At 40.5% G+C, this 24,776-nt stretch overlaps 1 protein-coding gene across 1 annotated transcript in view; it reads left to right on the top strand.

Annotated features, from left to right (window-relative positions):
- LOC121911615 overlaps nucleotides 1-24,776 on the top strand; it is a 336,594-nt gene that overhangs the window by 146,045 nt on the left and 165,773 nt on the right. The window contains exon 7 of the mRNA XM_042433259.1: nucleotides 19,406-19,491. Within this exon, the coding sequence (XP_042289193.1) occupies nucleotides 19,406-19,491 (86 nt within the window). The remainder of the gene's footprint in view (nucleotides 1-19,405; nucleotides 19,492-24,776) is intronic.

Here is a 24,776-nt window from a genome sequence, read left to right as displayed (position 1 = left end):
TTCAGTGTATTTCTGGCCCTCGTGGTTCGTACCATATGCACAACATCAGTATGGGTAGTACTTGACAAAATACACAATCATTAAAAAGCTTGATTTGACCATTTCTCACTGTTTGGACAAGGGAGTAATGATGTTTTCTGGTCTGACTAAAGTGTAATTTTTCCAACATTTTGCTGCAGGAAAGTATTCGCTGACTTCAGAATTAGATGCTCAGTGTGTTATTAGTTCCTGATGCTGTGTGTGTGTGCTTCAGGAGGTTCAGCATCATGACACAACTTCCTCTTAATGCCATCGTTGTGTCCTCACACAGGGTCTCGCAGCAACAAAACCCCTGCCACACGGGGTCTCCCCAGCCAATCACACTCCTTTATTCACCTTCTTGCCCCGCTTAAATCTCTTATCTAATTGGTCACTGGTGAGTTGCCCTCTTCTCAGGAATGCTGATGACCGTGGGATGGTCCGGTTTTTGTGAACCTCTGCTGATCCGTGAGGAATTCCAAACAACTTCCATTTTAACTCCCCAACCGAATACAGACATAATAAATACACATTATGGAAGAGAAACAGTAGAGTCTGACCTCCATGGTAACCCTTAACCTTTTGTTTTTCTGACTGCTGCAGCCAGGTAAACAGGAGTTGGGGGTTTGATTGCAGAGGTTGGAGAGCTGGGAAGGGGGTTCAGAGACAGCTTTGGCTTCACGTGCAGGGATAGCCTCTGTTAAATCCTCTTTTAGTGTACTATACTGTTATTGTATGTTATTGTTACTATATTGCTGGTGCAAATTCCTGGTGAATGTACATATGAGTTCTGGACAGAGAAAACTCTTGAGAATGGAGCTAAAAATGACTATATAATCAAGCAGGTCCTAGTGTGTGCGTGTTGAAATAAAGGCATTGAACTGCTGATGAAGCTAATCTGAATTAGCTATTTCTTTGCCCACTTGGGGGCAGTGCAACAAGCTGTAAACACATCATTGACATACACTATAGTATAGGCTGATACCAAACGGTTGCACATCCAGCAGATACAGACAAACATTCAGAGCATCATTCATTCTGAGTCGTTTTTTATGTTCACCAATATTCACTCTCCTTTTAGCTCTGTTTGGGTCTCCACCAACTCCTGAGAGTGCTCTGCTACGTTCACCAGCTAATCGCTAAATTCTTATGTCTCTTATTTGCTGCTGGATAAGTAAGGTACAGTGAGTTTTTAGAGGTGTGATCTGTGAGAATAAACTGAAAGAGTTAGCAAGTGCAGGCTGTAAAAACAAAACAATGAATTAAAACACTAAAATGCTACTTAGAGCTGATTAGAAATACAGTGTCGGGTGATAATTGTCTGTGACTATGTCACTGCCAGCGGGGTGGGGGCTTTTAATGGTAGAGCGCTCAGTGGTCGATGACTGTCAGCCATTGGCGGTGCAACCCTATTTTGCACTTTAATATGACACCGTTGGTGTGCAAACGGGTACGTACTTCCGCTTATGTAGAGGATGTCAGTTGAGTAGGCGATCACGTACACACTGCTTAAAGAATGTGGCCATATGCGGCCCAGACCACCTCCGAATGTGGTCTGAGCGATAGGATCTCAATGCGTCCTCAATGCGTCTTGGGTGCATTCACACCTGTACTGAGACACATCTTAATGCCAGGTGTGAACAGGGCCTTGGTGCCAATATTTAGCATTTAGCTCAACGCACTACCAGCTTTGCCCAAGTACAGCCTCACAGACTCTTTCACTACATAGGGTGAAACACAACTTTCAGCACAATTACTGTAGAGACGCTATGTGTACTCTGATACTAAATAATATACTTCATTAATTTCATCTTCATGTGGTCTCACCTGTCCGAGATATTTTCACTGCATATTAGCAACAATGAGGTGAAACATCTTAAAAACACCAAACAGATGCTCCTTTGTCTTTGTTTGATTTTGAACGTGAAGGATGCTACACTAGAAATGAAATAAACTGGGTAAATAGTTTAACAGTGTTTAAAATCTTTACATGGTTGGATGAGTAGTGAATGATCCTAAATCCTAAAATGCCATTTTAAATGACCATAAGGCTCACTTAGAGGTCCTTCTTTGATCTTGACATCATCTTGGCCATAGAAAAACATTATTTTATTTAAAATTCCATCAATTTGTCTCTTTTCTTATGACTATTTAGAAATGAAGACTTATTTTACTTTTGTCCTGAGTGTTCATACACCATCATTTTAATCTGTCTTCTGGTAGAGGTGTGAAAGAACTTGACCTGCCATGGAAAGGGGGTTTCATTGTACCTGTGACCTTCGACCCCAGGGACCTTGTGTCTTGTTGCTCTTGGTCTTCACCAGTGCACACGGGTCAGACCAGCACACACCCATCTTCATTCACTACCTTCAGTGGGAAGTGTGTCTGTTTGTAAGCATAAAGCCACACACACAAAGCCATGCACGCACACATACACAAACACACACACAGAAACACACAAACACACACACACACACACGGTGAATACAAAGAGGGAGGAGTACAATGAGAGTAGCTTCGATCAATTCTGCATTATAAAAGAAGAGTAAAGGCCAGCATGTATGTATACATGGCCTTGCAACTTTAAAGGCCATGAATGTAAACAATTCCAGAACATATAGAGCCAAGGGACTGTATTTTTCATATGAATCACAGTATTTGCAAAAAAAAAAAAAAACACATTTGATTTGTTACAACAGTGTGTAATTTCTGGCAGTGACACATTGTTTATATGTGTAATGGACTTAAAAGAGTGATTGAAAATGCAGAAGGCAGACAGAATAAGTATTCAAATTAAGATGATCCAAAGCAAACAGAAAACAGAGCAGGGAGACATTACAGCTAGGAGCAGACTTACTGATATAACGATTTACTGATGTACTGAGCAGCAGAACAGGAAATCAGCCAGTCGTTGTTGTCTGCCTTTAAAGATCCAATTCAATGGACACTTGAACATCCAAGAAAACATGGAGAAGAGTGCATCTTCATGCAGTCCAAACAACAAAATCTTCACTGACAAATGATTTTTAAAAAAATCCAAACTTTCTATCTGTCTTATCAAATCAAACAGCCTTTCTCTCAATATTTAACAGCCGATTGGTTTACAATTAAAACTGATCTGTCCCTGCGCTGTTTCAATCACATTAAAGTGATGATACCATTTCATAGGACCTTTCATGTTGCAATCCTTAAGACTTCACTCCTGGATGTTTTGGCATTACCTGTGGTTACTGGTAGTAACATTATTTTTTTAATAGAACAGGTCCCAGAGCTCCTTTTAAAATGATTTCAAAATTAAATTACCATCTGTGCCAATGTTCAGGTTATGTAGAGAGGTGGACATGTGGAGGTCAGGGTTTTGAACAGGTATGTAGCAGACCAGTAGTGGGAGTCAGCAGCAACAAGAAATAAGTAGAAAACTGGAAAATAAACAAATAAATAAATGAAGATAGGGTGTTGTTTGTGTCATTAATTGTACTTTTGAAGGTACAAATGATAGATGTACAAAAAAATGCTTGCAGAGGAGCTTGTAGAGAGTATTGACTCGATCTTTTAAACTTGTTGTGTAGAGTCTCTGAATATCTTGAAAGTGCTCTATAAATAAAATGTATTTCTCCACCTTTCCTGGATCAAGAGTGGAAGTTAGCAGTCACAAGAAGGGATGAGTGGACATTGGAAATTGGGAATAAAGGCGAAAAAAGGAAAATAAGCAAATAAATAAATGAAGATTGAGAGCATGAGGCAGCTAATTGTATAGTAGTATGAGCTTGCACGTGCACCTGTAGAGAGTACTGTTTTTGTGATGCAATTTAATTATCTATTAGCTGCAGATATGATATAGTGTTTTATAGGAAGCCCTTAACTTGAATATATTGTAATATGTACTTTTATCAGATTCCATATATGTATGATGGCAAGTTTCATTACAATGTAAAGAAGATGGTTGTGCATAAGCAAAAATTTTCATGGAAGTCCGCTCAGAATTAGTGACAGGGGTAGAAAGAGGGAAAGCAGAGAGGAAAGGGAGGGCAGGGAAGCTGAGGAGGAGTGAAAAGCTAATTAAAAAGATAAGTGACCAGCAGTCGCGGCCTGTCAGGGTGCAGAGCCACCGCTGAAGTTAACCCGCTCTGTGCTGGATGGCAGCGGCTGACAGGCTCAACAAAGGCTTTGTATGGCCTCACCTGTGATGGAGGCGCCCTCTGTTCGCAGGTGAAGGGCTACACAGGCTGGGGGTACCACTTAAACACACTAATAGAAGGACACACACACACACTCTTCCTCGCCTTCCTCTTTCACACTACCTCCGTACATCTCTCCCTCCTCTCTCTTTTTCTTCCTCTTTCTCTTCCCAGCCTCTTGTGACAGATCCAGGCGGTGGGTGGTGGCGCTGGCACATTGTTTCCTCCTCTCTCTCTCTCTCTCGCCTCTCTTTCTCCCTCTTCCTAACACACGCAGACGCACACAGATCTACACCCACACATGGGGTTATAATTAATACTTCTCCAGTATCCATATTTCATACTGTTTGCTTAGAAAAAGCCAGAGAGCTGGGGCTGGGGAGGGCTGAGGGAGAGGGAGGGATGCTAAAAAAGATCTCTAAGATTAATTAACGGTGGAAGAGGGGAAGAAAAGGGATGTGTCCCGGGAAAGCAGCAAGCTCTGCACAATGCGGCACACTTCATTTGAATAACGGAGCGGTGTGTTTTTCTTCTGTGCATGCGTGTGTGTGTGTGTCACCGCGACACCACTCTACCTGAAATGAAGGATAACTAGCCCACCGGATTAGAAAACGCACCATCTATCCTCCGTGCCTCCCCTCCCTCCCTGTTTCCCCCTCTTCTCCCCATTATTTGTATTCAAGGTTTTTTGAAATGACATTGCAATCTGATGATGCACCAGCCCATTATATTGTCTAGCAGGACAAATACCCTGGCGTTTTTCTGTGTAGAACTAACAAAATTTTTCCATGTCAGAGCGTATGTGTGTGTGTGTGTGTGTGAGTGTTGTGGGGGGTGCATGGTGGTAATATTCCAGCGGTCCAGGGTGGAGGCGAGGCCCTGGGAATGCTGTCATTAATCCTGGAGGAGGGCTGTTGCGCACTCGGATTATTAGAGAAATAAATTTGCATGCTGCATATGAGCCAGGTGAAAAGCACTGAAGGCGCAAATTATATTTCCCTGACAGGCTGAGCGGGAGAGAACGGAGGCTGCCACCGTATCGTTCCAACACACACACACGCATTGACATTCCTGCTGCTACACACAATCGCTCAGGAAAGCTGTACATACTGTATGCACAGATACAGGACACACTCAGGGATTATACATGTACGCACACATTATGGAAAAGAATATGCTAGGATGTACTGTGTAACTATCTCTGTTTTCTATTCAGAGAGAAACACACACACGGCATTTATTTGTGTGTAAGTATAGACAAACCCCTTAGGAAAGAATGCCAAGTGTGGACATACTCTACAGTGTGCATTTTCATTCCCTGCATGTGTGTAAATCTCTTTCTTTTTATATATATGTGTGTGTTTGTGTGTGTGTGTGTATTCCGCGGGGTCCTCTGGCTCTGGGCTGTCCTCTCACCCTGCCTGTAATGGTCCATGCAGGCCCAGCCTAATGGGGTGGACACTGGTGTCAACTTCATTACTTTACATCTCCCACCAAGATGAAAAGTCTCTCCCAGCTCGCACTTTGACCATGCTTCGTTAGCATCCTCGCCCCCTTTTTCCTTCCCCTAACCTCAAACAGAAATGTGAAACATTTCCAGAAATATATTGATGGAATAGTTTTGTTTAAAGAGGAGGCGAGGGTCGGGGGTTTAGAGTTGTAATCAGTGCAAATGAGGCTACTCAGAGCGTGGATGGGCCTGGTTGTCGTTGACTGTGTTTATTCATTCACCATTTCAGAATGAGTCACTAGCTGCTTTCTAGCCTGGCAGAGTGCTTTTACAGTCTTGAAAACATTGCTCCCAAAAGTCTACGTGATGCTTTTTCAGAGATTTTGATCAAGGTGCAAGTGTTTGATTTAGAATCAAGACCACACCAACTTTCTAAAAAAAATTTAAATTAGGTTGATGACTGCATGGATCCAGCTTTGCCAACCAATTTCCATCTGGCGTGTACAAAGCTCAGTACTGCAGCTGACCCATTATCCATAATTGTCTGTAAATCAATTCTGGATCTGGCCCGATCTGTAATCAAATAAATGAATAAAGTAGCCTTAATGGTGCAGTATGTAAGAATTATGTAAGAATTTTAGTTGAAAACATTCAAAAATTAACTAAAACTCTCAACAAAATGTGAAGAAATAATAAAATGAGACCTCCACTGACTTTCTCAGATGCCTGTAACAGCCTGTGGACTGATCTCTATAGGAAGGACTCGGGATGGTTTTGCCAGAAAATCCAAATGATGTGATGTTTATGCATGCTCTTGAGTGCCTTGCCTCTTTCCCATCACCCTACAGTGCCAACAGGGTGCAACACTAGCTAATATTAGCTAAATGGAGTCAGCTAATGTCCATCCCCAAGCTGGCTTTCTTTATTGGACAGGTAAGCTAACATTACTTTAAAGCATGAGAAATATACTGTGGTACTGTGGTTTTGGATGCTGACTGCAGTTCACTTAACAGCCACTGGTGTCACTAATGAGAAGGAATTTCTGATTCTTACATATTGCACCTTTAACTTGGCTGAACTGATGTTTAATGGCACAAAGCTTGTTAGAAAAAAAGGTAGCAGTGTGCTGGGAGTCTCTTAGAGACATTTGAAAATCACAATACGATTTGAGAATCTCTTCCATTTATAGAATCAGAACATCAAACTAACTTTTCACTCCGTACAGACATTCTTCAATGAATTCTCATACTCATAATATTTCAAGATGTAATAAATGTCTCAAACGCAAGAGCGGCATGCAGGAATTTTTTTTAAATTTATTTATTTTTTTTACAAGATATTGAGCTCTTCTCCCACACAGCTGCGTAAGAAATATTGCATGTGCAAGTTTTTCTAATCTAATAGAACACAGCTGATATTAGACAAACAGTCATGATTGAAAATGTGGACTAACTGTTAATGCCTCAGTATGCCTTAAACGAAGCAGTCTATTCAACCGTGTCTAAAAGGTTGAGTGTTATACCAGGTCTGGACAGCCACACTCCTCTGGCTGCATCCCGCTGCCTCTTGACGCAATGAATTGTACAAATAACAGCACTAATTCTCAGATACTCTCTCCTCACAAGTGTTCGATAGTGTTGTGCTCAGTTGTACACATGAAAAGTGATAGAAGTGTAGTTGTGTGAAGAATAAGAGAAGAGAGATTACTTTCACACTACTCTTGACCAGTTACTGCTTAAAGTGAGCATGATTGTCACATTGCTTGTTTCTGAAAGTTACAAAAATGTGTCAAACGCAGCTCCTCCATTCTGCCATCGGACAGGTGGATTCTGACTTTAGGATTGATTACACTGGTAAAAACAAAATTTATAAAAACTGTAACACCTGGACTTTTTTTTTTTTTAACATTTCTCCAATATTTATATATTCCATCTTTCTGCTTTTTTGTCACTTTCTTCCATTTACTCAATTCGTGGCTCACCAAATCTCATGCATTTTTACACCTCCATGTACCACTAATTAAAGACAATCTACATATTTTTACCTATCACGCAACACTTTTTGCAGGTTACCTGTGAGTTCCCTGCTGTCTGTCCTCTCATGTCCTGTAATCTCTAATGTCACCATCAAAATAAAATAAAATTCATAATAATAATAATAATGGTGATAAAAATATAGTAATAATGCCTGAAAAAATAGAATTTGCAGCACATTGTAAGGCAATAGTTTAGATTTTAGTAGACATGGAAATCAGCAAGGCCTCTTCACAACACTAGTGTAATTTAGAGGCATCACTAGGGATAGCAGTAAAAATATTTAATGTTTCCCGAGAATGTACAGATGAAGACACATGGTTCTGTATGTCCACTGCAGTGTCTTTGTCAGTCATCTTTCATCTTTTGGCCTGTGCCTATAGGCAGAGAGGGAGCAGCAGGCGGTGTAATTCTGTTCTAAAGCCCCTAGTTAGGCATGCATATATTCCTATTATAGTCAGCGCTCCCGGAACAAGACAACAGAGAGCAAACAGAATGACCTTGAAATATTTATCCCCAGCCTCGCTTCGGAGAATTAAGTTTGGTGTCAGGGGCAACTCGCAGCTATCCAGCTCCACTTTGTGTGGATGCCTGCATGGCCGTACACACCCGCGCGCAAACACACACACACACGCTCGTCCTCTTTTAACGGGCTATGTAGTCTGAGACAAACAGCTCATGTACCATCTTGCAGTGTTGAATATTAAAGGCGGTCAGGGAGGCAAGGCTTTGATTGGGACAATAAAGGCTGATGAACAGGATCTTAGAGCATGGGAGAGGAGAGTGTGTGTGTGTCACAGTGCAAGGGATACAGCCAAAACCCTGAAGTGGAAGCCAGAAGCTGCCCGGCACAGAATGCTGTGTGTGTGTGTGTGTGTGTGTGTGTGTGTGTGTAGAGGGAGAGAGAGAGAGAGGGAGGGTGAAGAAGGCTAAAAGTGACCCAGTCCAAGCAAATGTGGGTCAATTTGATGATAAGAATGGTGTAAATGTAAAAAAAAAAAAAAACTTCTGTACTGTACTTCCTCATGGCTCCAGTTTGTAATGTGCAGTAAGAAATCATTATTTCAGTTTGTTACATTCTGGGTCTTATTTTTGTAGTTTGGGTCATCATTTCCATCAGTTATGATGACCATGTACTCACCAAAGTAATTGCTGACATCTGGGAACATGGTGACACTGGTACAACAAAGAAAAAGAACAAGAAATACAAGCAGTCAGATGATCAGTTTGGAGGCAAAACTCAAAGTCAGTGCAACCAGCATCTTGCCCACATTGAACAGGCAAAGTGTGCTCAAAGTTACAGTGAGCACAGTGGGTCAAAATTAATACAGGGCGTTAGGCTGTAAAATGTGACAGATGTGTACAACAGACAGTTTGGATAGTAGTTTACTCTTTGCCTTGATTTTATTTTCCTTAGAATGTTTGTAATTATAATGTAATTATAACAGGAGGTTTGTTTTAAGGGAAATTATGTAACTTTTACCATAAATGACAATTACAGGAAATTTTCATTGCTCATTGCATTGTGTTTGTAATATGATAATACCACAAGTGAAGAAGAGTCATAAAGTCAGCAGACTGACTCAGTGATGTCTGTTATACAATATCTATCTAAATTTTCCAACATTAGCCAACATAAGCTATTGTTCATACCAGACAGAGAGAGGCTGAGTGTACTGAACTGAACAAAACAGTTTTATTGCTTATGAATTCAACTTTTCATTTGTAAAAGGAAAATTGTGTTGATTTGTCTGTCAAAACCCACATAATCGCACTTTAAAACCAGATTCTGATTGTGTTTCTTGTCTAGTTGAAGTTCTTTGAGATGATCTGAGATGTCAGCAAAGAACTTGTTGAGGATTTAAAAAAAAAAAAAATTACATGTAGGAACTATGGCCAAAACTAACGATCATGAACATGTTAGCAAAAACTATCGAACATATTAGCAAACACTTACCTATTGAGACATCCAGCAGACACATAGAGAATTTAGTCTTTGTAGCACTCTTTGGGTCTGGCTTGTTAGCAGCTGTTCACCAACTAGTCACTGACTGTTTTTACAGGCTAACATCATCTGCTGTTTGGTGCAGGACAGGTAGTGAACAGTAGGTTTTTCAGAGCTTTTTTTTTGCTGTAAACAGCTGCATGCTGCTGCTGAAAATAAGTATGAGAACAGAGTTTACTGTTGGAAAACCAAAACAATGAGCTAAAAGAGGGTAAAAGGCTCCATAGACTTGACACAAGCTGCACAGCCAGCTGGTTTAATCATTTGAGCGAAACCAAACAAACATATGGTCACTTGATGAATTATAAACCGTGCAGCTTTAAAACAGACATGATGTATATATATTTTTTTATTGTGTTAAAATATATAGTTTCTGTCCACTAAATTAGGACACACAAAAAGATGTCTTTTCAATTCCACTGATAAGCATCCTCTTCACAAACTTAGTTTGAAGTTTCAATCAAACATTATTGTTCTTCCTCATCAGCCAGAGATCAAAAAGAATCACAAACAACTTTTTGATTTATTTGGAGATATTCTAGCTAATGATCCATTACAGAATATCTTAAGGGACGTCTGTATGGGAGACATGATTGAGGCTTCGCCAAAAGCCTCTTTGTTGTACTTATGTAATTGTCATGTTCATAGGGATTTTTTATTGAAACAATAACAAAGCACATGTCCACAAATTAGCTTCACTTTCTCCCATTCAACTTCTCATTGTCTGCAATGCCTGTGAGGGCTTAGAATAATGGATGATTGGAGAGGAGAAAGGAAAAGCAATGGGCTGTGTGTGTTTGTGTGTGTGTGTGTGTGTGTGTGTGTGTATGAAGGGGAAAGCATGTTGGCAGTGTGGTAAAGAAAAGCCTGCTGGATTGTTGGAGCACAGTGGAAGGATGCCTGCCAGTTTTTACGCCACCGGGACTCTCTGACCTGCGCTTGTGTCTGTTTGTGTGTGTGTGTGTGTGTGTGTGTGTTTGATTGCGTGTGCACAACTGAACTCAGCAACAGAAAACCTCCGCCCGTTCTTGCATGTGTTCACACTGTGTACACTTGCTCTTCTACTGTGTGTGAAACTGCGTGTGTGTGTGTGTGTGTGCCTCTACCCTGCGCTCAGTGTGTGTGTGTACATGTGCACCTGCGTATGTGTGTGGGAGGCAAGCAGATGAAGACAGTGCTTGCCTCATATTCGATGTGATCTGCAGCCTCACCTCTGTCTTTATATTTAGCATACGATCCAGCTCCATGTTTCATTATGCATTCCCATCTACTGTTCTGTGGTGTGAATCTTACATCTCAATTAGCCTCTCTGTTCTGGACATAAAATACATTATTTGTGGCAAGAAATGGAAGAGCAAAGCAACTCAAACTTGCAACCAAAGTGCACGTGAGTGACACATCCTAATTTACTCCAATGCACACACATGCAGCAACAATACAACATACTTTCTTGTGTAAATGATTGACTTTCTTTAACACAAATGGACGTATACTGTATGTTGGTGGATGGTGCTGTCTTTCATTTTATATGAAAATAATATGAGAAAAGCTTAAGATCTAAATATTATGTACATGTATCATTTAACAGTTTCATTTACAATCACTTACTCAACAACAACTGGCGTAAATGTGTAAATAATTCCTTCTACACTATAGTTAGGACACATGACTGTGACTTGACTTTAGGTTGTTCCTCTCTGTCAGTTAGAAGAAACTTGCACTCTTCAATATATATTCATGAAGCCCTTTTTATTTGCCTCTATTCTGCAGATTAGGCAAACACACTACTTTACTAAGTCTCAGGGTTGTCTTGATCTCGGGGATTTCAAAGCTTGGCCTTAAAATGTTTTGCTCCACTCAGATGGAACAAACTGTGGCATGATGTGAAATCGTTACCACTTGATTTCTTTGGTGGACTTTAAAGTATGGTTTAATGTTTGTCTTTATGCTTTCTGATGCACTTTTGCTTTATCGTCCTATAGGTCACCCATAGAAAAGAGTAAATTGCTGTGATGGGACAAAGCTGTATATATAAAAGCTCAATGAATCAATCGGTTAAAAATTCATATGGGCCTTTAACTGATTTAGGAACCAGAAATCTATCACACTGTCAGCTGTCACTTGTTAAGTCTGTCATCAGGTAATACTAATTTTTAGCCCTATTTGAAATGAATTTTTGGTAAAAAGTGACTGGTAATGTGCAACAGTTTTTGATTTTTGTCCACCTGTCATTAAGACTTTACGGTAGATATGGACGTTTTAACCTACTGACATGACAACAGGCTGCAAGACAGTTTAAAGGACGGGTTCACAATTTTTGAAATGTATTTAAAAGTTAATCTGAAGCTAATATGAAGCTTCAGCGTCCAAATGAGTCAAATCAAGTAGATATCTTTAACGTTACAGTCTTTTTAGTGCCGAAGTCCCTCTTTTTGTTACTTTACTTCCACCGTAGCTCAACAGGGAAACACTGTCCGAGGAAACACAAAGAGGGAACCTTATGCTAAAACGTTTAAATATATTTTTGCACAAAATGATTGTGTGGACAGACTGTGGATTTTGGCCCCCATCACTTCAATCATTCTTTTAATAGCCAATATGAACAGAAGGAATGATTACAGCAAGGAAAACCTCGTTGAGTGTTCATATGGGCACCTGACTGTTGTTTTAAGACACACTTGAAAAATTGTGAACCTATCCTTTAAGGGTCAATCCAAAGAACACGCCGTCAGCTGTTTTTATAGAGACTGTTTCTTTGGCAGAAAGTAGTTCCAATGAAAACTGTGACAGATATTTCAAAACCTGAGCCAAAAAAAATTAAATAAAAAATAAAACATAAGCTCTGTACGTGAATAGATACCACAAGTGTAAGTGAGAAAATATGTCTTTTTGGTGTGCGATTTGGGTGAAGCAACTCTTTAAACACAGTCACAGTTACTGCAGTCGAGGTCTGTCGGGACACCGAGCAGCTTCACTGGAACAGCAGGAGGGGATTGACGTCTTGCTCAAGGGCACCTTGACAGTAGTTGTTCAAGGAGGGAACAGCTTTACTTAGTCACACTCCCAGCTTAAAATGCTGCCCACATCATGTCAACGTAATCTTAGATCCTTGCCCAGAGAGTTTCCCTTAATCTTACATTACCATATCTGCTATACAGGGCCATATGAACCTGTGAAATGGAAGTAGAAGCCTAGATATACATACACACATTAAAGGTATACTATGCAGGATTTTCCTAAAAAAACAATGTTTAGACTCATGCAAAAGTAATCCCTCTCAATCATCACTTATGACCCACTAGAATTGGTGGCGATGTATGTATCTGCAGATACTCTGCCCTCTTCCTTATTATTTTGCTGTGTTCAGGAAACTTCTGGGCGTCAACCTTTGGGCTGTGGGTGTGTAGCCCCCAGCCAATAACAGGGCGCAGGGTGTGAGGTTGGGACTTGTATCGTAGCGACCAGGTTACATCCCTGTCTCCATCTCTCTCCTCTGCTCCGCTCTGCTCTCTGTCTCTGTGTCATGGATGTACAAGGAGCTGCGGGTCTGTGTGTCTGCTTGACCGAGGGCGAGGCTGAGAGGCGAGAGGACACAGTGGACAGGATGAATCCATGCATTCACACCGAATCCAGCAATGCAGTACCTTCCTGCAGGGTTGTGCGGAGCTGTGGGTGTTTTTATTTGTGCTTTAGAACTACTGTGAAACAAGAAGAACATAACGTTTTGTTTCTCTGATTCCCAGCTTTTGTCTCACCAGCACCACTTGCTCTCTTCATTCACTCTCTAGCTTGCTCAACCACCAATGTTCTCCCTCTCTCTCGTTCTGCTCTCAGCTCACTCTGATCGAGCAGGGCCAACTTTGAATGCTGTGTTAACAAACACCAGCCAACAAATCCTGCATAGTATACCTTTAATGTACATGCATATAAACCCTGCTTTTAACATGGTGGTGCTGTATGTGTCTGGTAAGGCTGGGGAGGTTTGGTTTTGATCATTGTCACACCAATGTCAATGTATCATCTCTGACTGGACTTCCACAATGACCTCTGACCCCTTGCAGACCATCCTCATCAAGTCCTAACACATAGACCATTCCACAAAGTGTAAGGCATTATGGGAAAACCATTGAATTGGTAGCATTTGGTGCTACTGTATGTAGAAAGTTGTACATAAGACTCGTGTGTGTCTGACAGCTCAGCCTCTTGACTAATCTCAGAGCTCACCAGAAATCCAGATTTTTTTCTGGTGTTTTCTTCCAGTTTTCTCCCTTTCCCTCTTGTCTCTGCATGTTGAATTGGCGTCATTAAGTCTCTGCCAAGTGTGAATTTTTTGCTCGAGTTTAAACATTTTCAACTCAAACCATCTCATCTTCACCTCAGTTTATGCTGCCCAGGGCAAATTTGCACACACTTGCATCTTTCTTTTGACTTACTATTCAGTTACTACAGATAAAATGCGCTTGACATTTGGGCTGAACACACCTTAAGAAGATGAGGAAAACTTCTCAAAAAGAAAGAAACTACTCACTAGAAAAATTACAGCACTGTTAGTTTGTTCAGACAAACTAACAGACAGAAAATGTTAGTGTTTCAATATACCAATACAAAGACTATGCAACCACTGTGACAGCAATGACTGCCGTCTGCATTTCATCTCCTACCAGCAACTTTTTTTTTTAATTTTAAGTATGAATGTGATCTTTAGATGCCTAAACTTAAGCAGAAATGAACATAACGTTTTGCAGTTTATAGAAATTCTGATTTTATGTCATTTATTATCCAGTAATGGCATTACAACTAGATAAGCAAATCTAGAAATCCAGCTCAGTTGGTCTAATAGAAAAATCCAAAATGATGAGTCCAATGCTAGTCCACTCAGGTACAATATTCATAGTCTTAACATTGATTCAAATCCAGAAGTAAGGCCCCAGTCTGGATTGCTCAATCCTCATTGAACCTAACACCTGGTAAGACCCCACAACTCCAAGCCTAGTACCTTATTATCATTCTGACCACTGAACTCCAGTTAATTAGCTTCATTTAGTATTGACAGAGTGGGAGCTTCAGATTGCCCAGTCTCCTCAAAGAACTCTAGTAATCCTGTAGCAAATTTGAGAAGAAAATCGTGCTTGAATCATATTTAATTACTTTTTCACAAGTTCCCATAGGAATATTAAGGTAATTCCATAGCACAATAAAAAAGTTCACTAACATAGACACAATTTGGATTACAATAGAAATATGATGGAGGAGAAGAAATTACATCCAGAATAATAAGGTCATCATACTGTATACTTGCTATTGAGCTCCACAGATGCATCATACCCGTTGGAATATTCAATGAATATTATAGTTATTCTTTTTCAGGGGTTAGATGTATATTACTCTTTAGACTGAGTGAGAAACTGGCCATTAGGGGTGGAATGAGAGATCAGTTATTTACTTGCATTGCCTGCACCCTGTCCAATCAAAATCTACCAAAAGCAGATTTGAGCATATAAAAGAGAGAGTGTTGTGTTTTCACCAGGCCAGTGGATTCACAAGCACAACAGAACATAGTGGAAACTTAAAAGTGCAATATGTAGGAATCAGAAATCCCTTCTCATTAATGACACCGGTGGCCGTAAAGTGAGCTGCAGTCAGCATCCTGTTGCTTGTGCACAGGCTTGCATTCTGCCAGCATGGGCGAGCAGCCGCACTAACATTAGCCAGCTAAAACCACAATATCATAATATATTTCAAAGGCTTTGCAGTAATATTAGCTTATCTGTCCAATAGGAAGAAAGCCAGCTCAGGGTTGGACGTTAGCAGACTCCATTTCTAAGCTAACGTTAGCTAGTGTTGCACCCTGTTGATGATGTAGGGGGACGGGAGAGAGGCAAGGCACTTGGGAGCACGCATAAATGTCACATCCTTTGGATTTTTGCTCAATATTGCCTCAAGTGATGTCACTTGAGTCAGCATCAGTTGGGGCTGAATACTACAAGTCTGAAATTAAACAAATATGGGGGTGTGGAGGTTAGCAGACCTCCGTAGCTCGCTCCTTGTCCCTGCTTGAGGCTAGCAGCTCCAGGGTACATTAGCTGCTAATAGCATGATACACCCAAGTCTGTGAAGTCTCTGACCTACTGACAGCGGTCAAGTTTCACTGTGGATAATGTAGGTGCCAAGTTGGATGATAAATGCATGGATTAGATAAGACAATATCTCTGATTCTCCTGCATCAACGGACTGTGCTTCATGAGTCTGACAGTGTTATAGGAATGCAATGCTAAATTGATTGAATGCTCTTTTAATATCAGTGAGGCAAGTAGTAATGGAGGACAAATCGTTAGATCCAGGCTTTTTTGGGACATAGCTGTTGCATATCACCCACACAACCACTGAAGTTGATGTCATGTATAGCAGTCAACGGTATGGTAGCCAGAAGGCCTTGGACATTTGATGAAAAGTGAAAAACCGCTGCTTCTCTTGACACTGATGACATTGACACTGGAAAAAAAGACAGTGGCTTACCCTGACATGTCATCACATGTGTTTATACAGTATATGGCTGGTATGTATGCATGCATACAAAATATAAGCCGTGGGTGTTTTGACATGTGTAATGTACCTACAGTGAATGATGCTGATTGTTTCTTTAAATGCTTTAAAAGAGAAAGCTTGATGGATTCAGGATCGCCATCCTTCCTTTTTGCCAGCCAGCAAAGCACTACCAACGTTACAAGATTTATTTTGATATTCTTTGCAGCAAAAGCACTGGAATCAGACGACATTTCCATGTTTGCAACTTACAAACATGGAAACTTGGAAGTTCTGAGCAGCAAATGAAAGCAGCGTATGTCTCCATTCGCCCTCCCAAGCCTTTGGCTAGTGTTGCTCATTGACCTGTCACATCCAGCCTGGCTCGCCTTCTCCAACAGGGCCGGACAGCTGACACTAGTGCTCCCCTCCCCTTCTCTTCCTAATGTGTTGTGATAAGGAGCTTATGTGAGGTTTCCCTGGCAAAATTACCCCCTCAAGCTATTCTAACAGTCTGGCGTATGTGGGCGTACATTTCACGATCACTTCCATGTAGAGGTGATGCTGGCAAGCAGAGACGTTGACCACAAGGAGGGAAATGTTTACATGTTAACCTGGGCTAAAGACAAAGCAAGGAGAGGCCAAAGCCTGAAGACATGACAGCAGTGATTTCCATTGTTTTTCTGACACACAGGGACATGTAGTAGCCTGTAGCAGCAGCAGGGATCAGCTGTCCTCATACTCTTTGATTGCGTGAGCTTGCCATACGCAGTAGATAATATTGAACTGTGTATACAGCTATTGATTTGAATTGGTCGCATGCCTTTCCAAACAAAAAAAATACCAAAAGCAGATGTGTGGATGCAGAAAAGAGTGATTCCATGTCCATCACACACAATAGGATATTCTAGCATCCTAATCTTTGACAGCATTTCAGCAGAAATCAGTTCCACATGTGAGCCGTGGCACTAATGCAGTGTTTACATCAACTGATTCTGATGGCTTTCTCCTTTGTCTATAGGCTCTGTGCAACCAGCCTCTACATGTCCTTATGCAGAATGTGTTTTGTGTAGATGTGTGTGTGTGTGTGTCTTGATGCAGACCCCACATGTGTATGATGCTGCCATGTGCATGTCGATCCCCCGAGCTCAGACTGTAAGATGTCGATAGCCAACCTGTAAATGACAGGCACAGAGGGAGTGTGTTTAGCAGTTTGGCTGGATCTTAAAAAGGTCACACCCATACACACACACACTGACACACACACACATAAAGGAAAGGACATAGAAGCATGACCTCCTTTGTCGCCTCCATCCAGAGCTAAATGCAAGAGCCTTGTTCAGTTATTCAGGTATTTTTTTTTCTGTTGTTACCATTACTTTTAATGCATGTGTATCATTAAAATATCCCTAAAAATATCCCTTTACAGAGAAAAGGACACATCCTCATGCATTTCTGTTGCCACTGTCAAAAATTGCTGCCGTCATGGGAAAAAACTGTACCTCAAATTTTGGTGATTTGACTACAATTGAAGGATTACGCTGTTAGTCTATTGGTGGAGAGAAATCTGTCACCCCTGGGGCTTATGAAAGCCTCTCAAAAGCCACTGGATGAACTCAAAAATGCATAGTTGCTCAAGCTAAAATCAGAAACATAAAACCTGTTTTTTGAAGGACTTTTTTTTTCTTTGGTGTTTTAAGTTCTTTCCAAAAAGTTAACAATTTAAAGCTACAAGTTGGCTGGGGTTGCATATCAAATAGGGCTTCAGGACTGGAGGAGAAGTGTATCAGTAGAGTTGTGGTGCTCTGCTAGATATGATTCCTTGATTTGGCCTATATTTTTGAAGTGTAGGTGTAAACTATGCAATTTAGATACTCAGTGTGCAGACTGATTTTTTATTTGATTTCTTTTCTGCGATAAGATTTATTTTTTAATGAAATTGGAGTATTGCAAAGTTGTGCTTTTTAGTCATGTTAGTGGTCTGGCTCCAGGGATGGAAATGTCAATCATTCGGTCGACGCTTGGTCAGTCCACTTCTGTGATCCAGACTGAAACATCTACAATTATTGGATGTTGAGATTAAATGTTCATTATTGACTTTGTAAGCAATAGTTGGCAAAACTGTCTCCCCATAAGGTCCATTTTGTAGCTTTGATTAAATTAAATTAAATTCCCTCACTGTTCCTCTGTTGGCACCATGAGGGTGACAGTTTTGGTTTTAAGTGAAGTATCTTGACAACTATATTGGATGGGTTGCCATGAAATCTGGACAGATATTCAGTTCCCAGAGGATGAATCCTATTACTTTTGGATCCTTTGGATTTTCATCTAGTGCCATGAACAGGGCATGAACCTTTCACTTATCCAAAAAAATATCCTAACATCTACCAGATGAAATGGCCCAAAATTTTGTAGAGACATGCATAATTCACATATTGTAAATCTTACTGGTAAGTGTTCTCCTAACTTTCCTTCAAGCATCCACAAGGTTGATATTTTTGGTTTTGAAATACATGTCTCACCAACTGTTGGATGGATTGTCATGAAATTTTGTACAGATATTCATGTTTCTCATAGGAGGAATTGTAATTGTTAAAAAAAAAAGACCAACACCTGCAAAATGAATGACATTCCCATCAGCCTCAGCTATACATAATGTTTAATTCTAATTAGCAAATGTTAGCATGCTAACATGCTATGACAGTGAACATGGTAAACATTACCTGCTGAACATATTAGCATTGTCATTATGAGCATATTAGCGTGCTGACGATAGCATTTAGCTCAAAACACAGCTGTGCCTATGAATGCAGCCTCTCAGAGCTACTAGTGTGGCTGCAGACTCTTTGTCTTGTTTCAAGTCATCTAAATTAAACAACAAAATCCTTTGTTTTAAAATGACCAATATGAGCATTTCCTGATCTGATGCCCCAATTTGAAGGATGACATTGTTTGTTAGTGCGTTCCACAATCTTGCAACTTCTACTGGTTGGTTCAGGTTTCCTTAGAATAATAGAGGTAAAGGAATAAAGCCTTCTTACTATCAGGTGCATTAAATAGAAGCAGCTGGCAGCTATTAGAATGAAATCAGTATCAGTGACAAATGGAACGTCTTATGCCACTGTTTATTGCTCAAACACAAGGATGTGTATGACCACCAGCTGCAATATTAATGTGTGTGTTCACATTTTTTTTGCAGCATACTTTTCCTGCTTGGATGTCCAGCATTGACCAGTGGAAAGAATGAAGGATCACACAACAGATGGAGCCAACACAGAAAAGTGAGTAAGTGAGAAGATTTCATGATCGATATCAATATGAACCGATGTCAAATTATTTCATGTAACAGTGGAGAATGGTTTGGTAGCCCTGCATTCACTTGCGCTCGCGGTGTCACTCGCACAGACATATAACATTATAAACCTCATTGGTACCATTTCTCTCTATTTGGCCTCCTTTTGCTTCTGTTTCTTTCTCTCTTTATCTCCCTCTATCCCTTCACCATCCTCCCTCCATGTCACCGGTGCCAGGACTGAGCTCGGTGGAAGAAAAACAGAAAAAAGAAAGAGTGAGGAAAAAGAGGGAGAAAGAGGGAGATTGGATTTCCATTCCACATTGGATCACTGGAGTGGAGTCTAAAACCACAGAGTGCGCTGGCACTGGACAAAGAGGCTGGATTCAATAAATATGTGGACTAAGCTCTCCTATTCAGACCCCGCAGTATTGAATTCCTTATTTAGGTCATTTAGACTGGGCAAAATTGATACAGTATGCAGCTCAAATCTATAGCTCCGTTTTTTTTTTCTCTCTGTCTTTGCCCTTCTAAATAAAAAGGAGATGAGAAGGAAGCCAGTGTGTGTGTGTGTGTGTGTGTGTGTGTGTGTGTGTGTGTGTGCAACGGCTGCAAGTGAAGAAGTAGCAAAATAGAGGAGTGGATTTTTTTTTTTTTCTTCTTTTCCATGTGAGCCTGTGAATGTTTGTGTATTTTGTCAAGAGAACGTGAATGACAAAGAGAAAGAAGAGGCAAGGAATTAGACAGGGGGCATGGAAAGCAAAAACAAATTGAATGAAAGAGATTGAGAAAGTGAGCGGATGGAGAGAGAAAGTGCGTGTGTGTGTGTGTATGTGTGTGTGAGGGAGAAAGAGAGAGACAGAGAGAGAGAGAGAGAGAGAGGTGGTATTCTGACATTTTATTAGAGTCTCAATGAGGTCTGCACAAGACAATGCTCTCCTGCCTCCTCGTTTAGCCTGATCTTAATTGGCCATTAGATTGAAAAATAGCCTATACCTCCTCTCCTCCTCCTCCTCTCCTCTTCTCCTCCTCTCTTCTGCAGCTTCAGAGCTGATTAGACCTTTGATTTACTAATAAACACAAAGAAACAGATTAGTGGTGGGGCTGAGGCGGCATCAGACATGCTTAACTGTGTCTGGAATAGGAAAATACCCGCCAAGGCCTTAACACTCACTGAAACCTATCTGATTTTCGTTGAAAGTATTTTATTTTTTTTTTAATTTAAAGGTGCTCTGACACTGAAAATATTGCTGACAAAAGACATGCTTTGTGTGCTTGGATACACTGGTCTTCACACTAAATAAAACCTCACCTCCTGCTTTTTCTGTCCAAGGTTTCTTGACACTGTGAATTATCCACAATGTGACTAAATCAAAGTATTTTAGCAACTGTTAACAGAGTTGTAAGTTCCATTCCATGATGCCAAGCCATCCCGAGCTTAGATTGACCTGCTGGTGTTTATGTTTTGTAGCCCTTATCTTCCCTAGCTGCAGATGACAACACTTCACGCCTGCTCTACATTTTTTCCCCCACAAAACTCAGACTGGGCTCTTATGATAAATAAGACATTACCCACAATGAGAGGAACTCAATCAGTGCTTGTGTTGGCTGAGAGTGAGAAAGACAGGGATAATTACTCACTAAATAGGCAATCACCGAGGTGGCGCCCACACAATCAAGCCTGCATGTGTATTTTGGGGAGCTTCCACAGAAATGCCGGCCAGGAGCCTCGGAAAATGAAGAATCGAGCAATAAATTAGACGAGCGCCGGATCCCGCCGGGCTAATGCTGTAGCAGAGGTCACAGGTAGGGTTTGGAAGTGGTCATTAAAGGGCTGTGTTTCAAACTGAAAATCGCATGTCCATTGCAAAGTGAGAGAACAATCCTGTGTCATGAGAAATGGAAGAACAGTCAGTGCTCTCACATAATTTATTCTAAGCAGAAATTGAGTTTAGGCTATATCTATTGCCTTTTGGGATGTGTTAATTTTCTTCTCTGACACATCCTGTAAATTTTGTTTGCTCATGTGGTTCTGAAGGGATTTCTTTGAATCATAAACTTGACTCATGACCAGACTACTAAACTTAAAAAAAATAAGTTCACCAAAGAGAGAAAGACATCACAAGCACTGTGCAGGGTTAGTTGTTGCTTAGTCAGAGTTTTGCCATAGCGATCTAGTCTAGTGAAGCATTGTGACAATAACCAGGTAAAAACACATGATACTGAGAAAAAAATGCAATTGGGTAATTTGTGATGTACTAATAGAATGTAACAAAGGCTTATACTTAAAGCTACACTATTCACATATCCCAAATTCTGGCCAAGTACTGGTCAAAGCCTTTATTTGCTTCAGCTGCAGTCTTTATTTCAAACAGGCTTATATTAGAGACAGGCCTTTATTCCAAATATTTTTATATCATTTTTTAGTTTAAAAAAAGAAAAAAAAAAAAAACAGCCTCCCTGTTTTCTGATCTGCTCCCATTTTAATTTGCTGTTGATGGTGTTGGCTGTTACTTCAAACTCCTGTTTTTAATGTTTCTCATTACAAGTCTTCCATTGGCTCAAAGGGCGTAATTCCAAACATCTGCAGAAACACTTTCATTGACAGTAGCTTCACACCGATCATAAAAATGGCAAAGATGAAGCAACTGGAATTAGTAAGTGATGGAAACCAGTATTTTTGTTAAACAAGAAAAAAAATCAGAGTTTAAAGGATGATGAATAGGACATGACTCTGTTTTTATACTGGTGGATTGAATGCAGAGGAAACATATATATGTTATGCTAAATTCACCTTTTGTTTTATGTCGTCTTTTACTTGGGACTTTATAGTATGTACATTGGTAAGAAACATCACCATATATTGAAAACTGTGCACAATTTTGCCCCCCCCCCCCCCAAAACAAACATTGGATAAACTATATTCAGCATACAGCGAGTCCATCTAGCTAACTACAAATGGTGCTTAATTACTTTGACTAAAATATGAATCTATCAAACACAGACTCAATATCTGCCTTGAACAGATATTTAAGTGCATACAATTTAATGACAGTATCTGAATAGAAAGCATATTTGCATACTGTAATATACATTATTACTTAGCAATTATTAATTGGCATCTCGCCAGAGTAGACAAGCTCTTCAGTGTGGCGGGGGAGTGGATGTAGCTAATTTAAGTCCGTAAGAGACTCATCAAATTTGGCATGAACACATAATTCACTAAATGGTTATTGATTTGGATGAAGCTGTATCAGCAACAAAATACCTTTCAGTTATCAGCGACAATGCCAATAAACTTTTCATTTGGTCTTCCAAGCTGCTGACACAGAAGTTCCTCCGTCTGTGTGTTGAGCAAAGCAGGATGGCAAAAATACATGGATGCCAAAGATGAAATTACAATATTTTTCTTCATTCCTATAAATCTTGCTTTGAAAAACTTGCTCCCAGCAGATACAATACATTTACATACTGAGACTTAGTTTTCTATTCACCATTCATGATATGCAATTCATGTATTTTTCCGTATTTTTTCCCCCATTTTCCCTATTTATGTTTGTTATTATAATTTGTAACATGAGGCATGCTGTCAAATTTTCTGGAATGATTTGATATAGCCCTTGGCGAGTACATTTGTACTGCACCACATACTACATCTTTCTCTCACTGTGGGTGTGGGTGTGTGTGTGTGTGTGTGTGTGCTGGAGGCTCCTATAAAGTAGCATCCCAGTTTAGCTTGTCTTATAGGTAGTTAAACAGGTGATTAGCTTCACAAGGCAACACCTTTTAAACTTTGATGACTGGGATATCCTTGGGTTTATATAGAGCACCGGTGTGGCAAATATAACTCATATATGTGTGTGTGTGTGTGTGTGTTAATGTACATGGTAGAGTATAGACCTTGCTGTTGACTCATACTTTGTAACACATCTTTAGAGATAAGATTATCACCACAACAATTTGAGATTCACAGACTCAACACTGTTATGCATGTGCAAAAGCTTAATGTGTGTGTTTTAGAGAGGTATAGTTATTATTGAGGAGATCCTTCCTGAGAAAGAAAGGCCAGACCTCGGAATGGTTTAATCAATAGAGGAATGTTCTCTGTAATGAAGTGTGTCAGCTTCTTAACGGGACTAAAACCTTCATCAAGTCAATGAGGAGAGCGAGTTAAACCTGAAGCCCATCGGAATAATCACGCCGCCTTATTGACTAGCTGCAAGATGATGCGAATGCCAAACACCGGCATGGTCAATCACACACACACAAACAGAGAGACGCATGCAAAAGGTTAGAACTTACATCCTATAATCAAACACACAAACGCAGGTGAATAAGAAATCCAACATATGCAGGACATGCAGTGTGAGACTAGACAAACCTGAAAAAACCTGACAAAACTGAAAATAGATAGTGTGAGGTGGATACTCAGATGGGTTACCTATTAAAGGAAATCCTAACATAACCTTTCTTATGTTGGGCCATCACAAGCCTGCAGAACAGCTTCAGTGCTCTTTGGCAAAGACCCTCCAAGTCCATGGATCTCTGGAGGGATGAACACGGTTCTTCCAAAAGATATTCCCTCATTTGGTGTTTTGATGATGGTGGTGTAGAGCGCCAATCCACAAAGGAGGCATTTTTAGAAACGTTTTTGACATCTGTTACTTGTCCAACTCATGGAACACATACGTTTCCATTTTATCAAATGTATCAAACCACACTGACGATGTCACCCAGGACCCCCGCGTGAGTCTATTTTTTTCCCTCTGACTCGCCTAGTGAAGCATAACCCTCACAGACAGCTGTTTAAATCACACAAATCTCCCGCTCTTTATGTGTTGTGAACTTATGAACCGTATCTGTAATGATTGATCAAGGCTCACAGTGTTGCTATGAGCTTGTGGATTTGACTATAAGCAGATCCCCCCTGCCCCCCCGCCCGCTGAGGAGGGCTGGAAAATAAAATAAGTGCATCAATAAATAAAAACAATGCTGATTTCTTCCTGTGGAGCCTACATGAAAATTATTTTGCTTCAGTAAATTTCTGCTGTCAGTTAGTCCGGTGAAGACAGTTTAGCTGGCAGCACCTCAAGAGCTGCTGCTGACAAACAGCTGCTTCTGACAAAAGTGACGACCAAACATAGGTTGGAGTCAATGGCGCCATAGTGCACAGGCTTACTGGGGCTTAATCCCCGGGCACCGGGCCTCAGGGGCTTCATGAGACATGAGCTTAAAAAAAACAAAAACAAACAAACAAACAAACAAAATACCAGAGTAA

This window comes from Thunnus maccoyii, chromosome 14 (genome assembly GCF_910596095.1).
Source record: "Thunnus maccoyii chromosome 14, fThuMac1.1, whole genome shotgun sequence".
Classification (NCBI taxonomy): domain Eukaryota; kingdom Metazoa; phylum Chordata; class Actinopteri; order Scombriformes; family Scombridae; genus Thunnus; species Thunnus maccoyii.
The sequence above is the reverse complement of the archived record's forward strand: the minus strand, read 5'-3'. Positions and strand labels throughout refer to the sequence as shown.